This window comes from Eucalyptus grandis, chromosome 4 (assembly GCF_016545825.1).
Source record: "Eucalyptus grandis isolate ANBG69807.140 chromosome 4, ASM1654582v1, whole genome shotgun sequence".
Lineage (NCBI taxonomy): Eukaryota > Viridiplantae > Streptophyta > Magnoliopsida > Myrtales > Myrtaceae > Eucalyptus > Eucalyptus grandis.
In genome coordinates this window covers 17352869-17359032 of record NC_052615.1, presented here as the reverse complement: position 1 = coordinate 17359032, position 6164 = coordinate 17352869, and the positions used below count along the sequence as shown (strand labels likewise).

Sequence of the window (6164 nt, the reverse complement as noted above, 5' to 3'; positions counted from 1 at the left end):
AAGAAGACGGAGTGGGGCTCTAGCTCCACAATCCCAGGCCACAGTCGATTTCCGCTTGGAGGGCCACGATTCGGAGCGACAAAAAGCGCAAAAACGCCCTCCCAATTAATAAAAAGGAAAGGAGGAGGCAGGCCCGGGCTCGTCTCGGCATGATAGAATGTGCCGAGGCAAGAAGCTCTTTTGACCATTGGCTGTCTGGCTGGCTTGGTGGTGGGCTTTTTTAACTTGGAAAAAATCTTCCGTTTTCCTCCTCGTTCAAAAAAGTAAAGCAGCAGCAGCGGCAGGCAGGGGATCGGACGCGGAGGCAGACACAGAGACGTGACTAAAGTAATCGTTTTTAAGAAAAGAAAAGACAAAAGAGAAGCAGCGAAGCGGTGAAGGAAATTATTCCCAAATTATTAGCTGGTAATTGCGGGCGTTGAAGACGAACCAGCTAGGGAGAGAGAGAGAGAGATGCCACGTTTGGGATTCGGTCCGGATGAATGCAGACAGGTTCCCCTGTCGTCGTTCGTTTGTCCGTGGTCACGATAAAGAGACCGCCGCCCACCGCCCCACACCCAACCCAACCCGACCCCGTCATTTTCATTTTCAAATTTCAACCCCCCGTTTCACGATCGAACCGAAAAAATAAAAGAATGGCGAAAGTTTCTCCATGTCTCTTTTCTTTTTTTGAGATGAATAAAGGTGTAGATTTGGAAATTCGATTATTTTCTTTTATTATTTAAAATGAATGTTCCAATTGTCATGAACCAATATCCCATGATGCATCCTAATCATCCTCTTCTGAACTTATTCTTGTCTCACGAAATCCCAAGTACCCACCATTCGTTGGCACTTTGTTCATAATCTCGGGAAATGCATATATGTCAACACGAGTATATTTGACAAGTTGGGTTCGTCATTTTCCATGTATTTTAATGGGATTTATTATAAAACATGATTAATACCACATAAAATCCTAAACTAGCACATTCGTGACAAATTTACTCAAAATTAATTTTTGATTACTAAAAATCCAAACTAATGATACATTTGTGATAAAATTATCATTAGTTAGTTTCCGTTAAATTTAATTAATATTACGAAAAATTAAAAACTAGTATACCTATAATAAACAAAGAATAAAATTTCAAATTGATACATTTATCGTGTCATCCAATTTATCGTAAAATTTAATAGAAATTAATGCGGGTAATTTTATCACAAACATACCTATTTCGAATAGTTTGAAGTAAATTTATTATATGTTAATTCTAATAAATGTCGATTTAAGATTTTGATGGTAATTAATTCAATTTTTAAGATAGGATTGTAACGAGACCCGTTAATTGAGTGAGCAAAATGAGGTGTGACTTGGGCTGTTTTCCAATTTTGAAAGAGGGAGCAGACAAAAGAAGTGAAGGTAAAAAGCGAACTGTCTTCTCCACTCACCCCATAACATCTCTCTAAAGCCGTGCGAGATTGGAGTCTTCCCTGTTTCCCAAACGGGCCGCCCCCGAAAAGACCAATCTGCCCTCCCCCTTCTCTTCCTCCAAATAACATTCCCTCCTCCCATCTCCCCACCCTCCTCCTCCCTCCCCCTTCTCTCTCTCCAAGGCAACGATCGCCGCCGCCGCCGCCGCCATCGCCGCCGCCGCCGCCGCCGCCACCGCCGCCGCAGCAGTCGTCTCCTCCGGCCTCGCGATGTCGAAGTCGTCGTCGTCGTCTCAGCGACGCCTTCGGCGGGGGCGTCTTCGACGACGCCGTCGTCGTCGATCAAGCCCGACGACTACGCGCACAGCCCCTTCCACTACGCCGTCGCGCTGGGCGACGGCAAGACCCTGTCCCGCCTCCTCTCCTCCCTCCCCCGCCTCGCCGACCCCGGCCTGGTGCACTCCGAGTCCGAGTCCCTCGCCCAGGAGGTGCTCGCCGACCGCATCGCCTCCGCCGTCGACCGCCGCGACGTCCCCTTCCGCGAGACCCCGCTCCACCTCGCCGTCCGGCTCTCCGACGCCGCCGCCGCCCGCTCCCTCGCCACCGCCGGCGCCGACGCCTCGCTCCAGAACGCCGCCGGGTGGAACCCGCTCCAGGAGGCGCTCTGCCGGCGGAACGCCGAGATCGCGTCCGTCCTCCTCGAGCACCACCACCGCTCCGCCTGGTGCAAGTGGCGCCGCCGCCTCCCCCGGGTGATCGCCGTGCTCCGCCGCATGCGCGACTTCTACATGGAGATCTCGTTCCATTTCGAGAGCTCCGTCATCCCGTTCGTCGGGAAGATCGCCCCCTCCGACACGTACCGGATCTGGAAGCGCGACGGCAATCTCCGGGCGGACACCTCCCTCGCCGGCTTCGACGGCCTGAAGATCCAGCGCGCCGATCAGAGCTTCCTTTTCCTCGGGGAAGGGGACCAGAGCCACGGCGTCCCCGAGGGCGCCCTCCTGGTCCTCAACCACGACAACCGGAAGATCTTCAACGCGTTCGAGAATGCCGGTGCTCCCATGAGCGACTCGGACATCGCCGGCTTCTGTTCCCAGACGAGCGTGTACCGTCCAGGTATGGACGTCACGAAGGCTGAGCTCGTCAGCAGAACTAATTGGAGAAGACAAGATAAGACGGAGTCCATCGGCGAGTGGAAGGCCAGGGTTTACGAAGTCCACAATGTAGTGTTCAGCTTCCGATCGCGCAAGGTCACCTCGTCGGAGAACGACGTCGCCGGCAGCGAGCAGGTATTTTTGGAGCGTCTTTCATGGTTTTGACTTTCAAATTTGAATTTTATCTCCTCGTCACTAGACACTTAGTTTCCGTCGTTCACGCAGGTATTGCCGCTTGAGCTCGACGAGGACGACGATGGCTTCCTCGTAGCCGAGAATCCCCAGTTCATGTTCTCGAACCCCAGCAATAACAACAGCGAGAGACGGAGGCACAGCAGCTTCGTGAGGGAGGAGAGGGAATGGGTGCACGTGGGGAGGAAGAGCGTGGACGTGGTGCCCTTCTCCGCGGCGCCGGTGGCCCCGCCGCACCGGAGGGCCGCGATCGCGGTCGCGCCGAGCCCGCAGACCAAGGAGAAGGAGTACGTGAAGAGCCTGAGGCCGTCGGTCTGGCTGACCGAGCAGTTCCCGCTGAAGACGGAGGAGCTGCTGCCGCTGCTCGACATACTGGCCAACAAGGTGAAGGCCGTCCGGAGGATGCGGGAGCTGCTCACGACCAAGTTCCCGCCGGGCACTTTTCCGGTCAAGGTAAGGAACATTCCTTCTCCGGGCACTTTTACGGGCACTTTTCCGGCATGCATTGATGACGAAATTTTCAAATCATTTTGGTGAGCCACCGCACCGAATCAGCCAAAGTCCCATTCTTTTTTTTTTTTTAAATTTCTCCGTGAATAAAGAAAGACCAACTACGAGATTTCTTCAAATTGAAAATCTGGGAATTGATTCCTGGGTCTGGCTTCCTTCCATCTAGAAAGTCGTTTGACAAGATAGGAAGGGGAAGGAACAGGTAGCCTCTTACCATATAATATTATTCTAAGAGATTCCTTGCTGAGTCGAGAAGATGCATCCATTAAAGTATCGCTGCGGATCCACCAATCTTTCGTATCTCGTCGATAGAGCGCTTTGTCCCTTTCTTTGAAATCGCTCCGTGGGGTCTACCTCGGGGGTGTACTGTCTTCGTCTTGGGGTCGTGGTCCAAGGATATCTTTGCTTTTTCCCTGTTTGTTCTTGCTGTTCCAAACTTTGGCTTTGTCCCTGCCCACTTTTCTTTGAGTATATTTATGTTCATGACTCCTGCAATGGAATTACTTGAGTGGCGTGACAAGGACTGGCTTTTGGAAGCTTTTGTGGGGCCCTCGTCGGTCGGTGGGGTAACGTGAGATGGGAGTTTACCTATTGGGTGCTCCGCGCAAGGAATGGGCCCCATGCTGCTGCTGCCGTTGCTTGTCCTTCCTTCTCTGCATCGGAGAAGTCTTTTCTTCGTCTGGTCTAATGGGGGAATAAGCATGTTTCGACCATTGGGGTTTCGGACAGATTAACATAAGAAGTGGTATGACGGTCCATTGAACTCTGGACCCAACAACTTTAAGGTTGCTCCCGACCCTGGCTTGGAACTTGGGACAGGGTTTGGAGAATGGTGTCGTTTTCACTCCTTGGTGATGGGTTAAATTCAGGGAAAACGACTGGCCAATACAATAGTGTGCAGCAGTAGAGTTCGATGTGGTGCCTGTCTTGCTGTAATTTTGGCTTCAAATTTAAGCTAAAGACCGACAGACATAGTCCACTACTTTTTCAAAGGACGACTAGGGAAGCTTTCTGAGTCTTAGATCCTACTTCTAGATGAAGCCCCCCTCTCCTTGGGGTTTAGACATTATTAGTCATGAGAGCTGTCCCGTTAGGCATGCCGCTGTGTTGGGGCCTCCCCTCTTGATTGCTTCTCATCAGCTTTGTGTGCGCACAGTGCAGTTTTTAGGTGCATGATTGAAACGCTAGTGGTTATCTCCTTGATGGTGTGCAGGTGGCAATTCCGGTGGTCCCGACAGTGAGGGTGGTGATAACGTTCACAAAGTTCGTCGAGCTCCAGCCTACCGAACGGTTCTACACGCCGCTCTCGAGTCCCAGGCATCTCAATGGCGGATCGAGAAGCGGGTCTGAGGAGGACCAGAAATCGGAATCCTTCTGGTCCTGGCCATCGTCGTCGTCGTCATCAACGTCGTCGTCGGCGTCATGGCTCCGGCGGAGCAGTAGCCGGTCGGCAGGATCAAGCAAGGAGCAGCCGCGGTGTCCCCCGCCCAGCAGTCCGATCCTTTTGTAATACCTAGCGGATATTCATGGAGTAGCATCGATGATAAATCGCATAAGATGAAGAAATCCAAGTCAGTCAGAAAATCTAAGTCGTAGGTCCAATTGGGATTCTTTTCTTCTCTCTTTTTTCGTTTTAGCTAAAGGGAAAAGGAAACAAGATGGGCAGGCAAGAAAAAAGAAAAAAAAAGAAAAGTTGAGCCTTTGTACTCTTTCAAAGCTGGAAAAGGAGGAAAAAGAAAGTCAAAAAAAGAAGAGCCAAGATCATAAATGCAATAGTGGTTCAAACTTGCTCTTCTTGCGCTTTCAGAGAGACGCTGTAGATCCGTGAACTTAAACTTTTCACGGGACATCTGTTGCACCCGACCGTTGCCGTTGCCTGCCCCTCTCTCTCTCTCTCCCTGGCCAGACACTTACTAGGTTTTCTTAGTAAGGTGAGGGGAAAATCAGCTTTTAATTTCATGGCTATCTTCCATGGAGAAAGCAATTTACAACAAATCAGATGAAAATTTTGAAAGTACATAGGTTTGATCATGGCTTAGCGGCCCATCTGAGTCAATGAAGGGCCAAGCATTTTTTGGACGAGCCTAGACAGCATTTTCTTTCTTGGGCCTAGGCTTGCCCACATAGGCCCAATATGTAGCCTTTTCCATTCGTTGCCCAATTACTGAATGAAAATGATAGGTCGTTCAGCTAACATTTTATCTTAAAACTTTCAGGTCTCATTTTATGTATCCAATTGTAAAATATATGTTTGTTGGATATTTTCTACACTAAATAGATAAAAACTGCCCAACCGTGCGCACATAAATAACTTGGGGTGGAGGAGAATGTCTCGGATGTACTGCCAAGTCATCAATCCAATGAGACAATGACCATTGGATAGATGGGTAGGACTCAAACTCTACGATTGATTGTGAGATGTCGATTGATATTCACTAAGATGTATCTCCACCATCAGATTGGTTGATCAATGACTAAATCTCTCTATCATTGGATTGTAAGGCGGGAGTGAATCTCTACTGTTAGATTAGCAAGTGAGATTAGCACGTAGATAGATCTCCACCATGAGATGAGATGTGAGATTTGTAATTAGAGGGACTTTTGTATAAATAGAGGAGTCCTCTCCTCATTTGCATCATCCAACTTTTAAGCAATAGAATACATTCTCTTCTAGAGCATTTCTCTCTAAAAAATGGAACTTTATAGTCAAGATTTTGACTCTCCCAGTTAGTAAACTAATTAGTAGACTAATACAAAGAAGTTCATTATTAATCACATATCATAGAAAAATTCTCTACACTATGTAACTTTATAGGCAAGATTTTGACTCTCCCATTTAGTAAACTAATTAGTAGACTAATACAAAGAAGTTCATCATTAATCACATATCATAGA

At 48.8% G+C, this 6164-nt stretch overlaps 1 protein-coding gene across 1 annotated transcript; it reads left to right on the top strand.

Annotated features, from left to right (window-relative positions):
- Positions 1 to 1646: 1646 nt before the first annotated feature.
- On the top strand, positions 1647 to 5079 carry LOC104441409 (ankyrin repeat domain-containing protein 13C; the record flags this gene model as incomplete). Its single annotated transcript, XM_010054553.3, is given in 4 exon segments — positions 1647 to 2702; positions 2793 to 3212; positions 4483 to 4756; positions 4759 to 5079. Coding segments are annotated over 4 exon segments (1857 nt in total), but the record flags the coding sequence as incomplete, so codon positions are not given.
- Positions 5080 to 6164: the final 1085 nt, after the last annotated feature.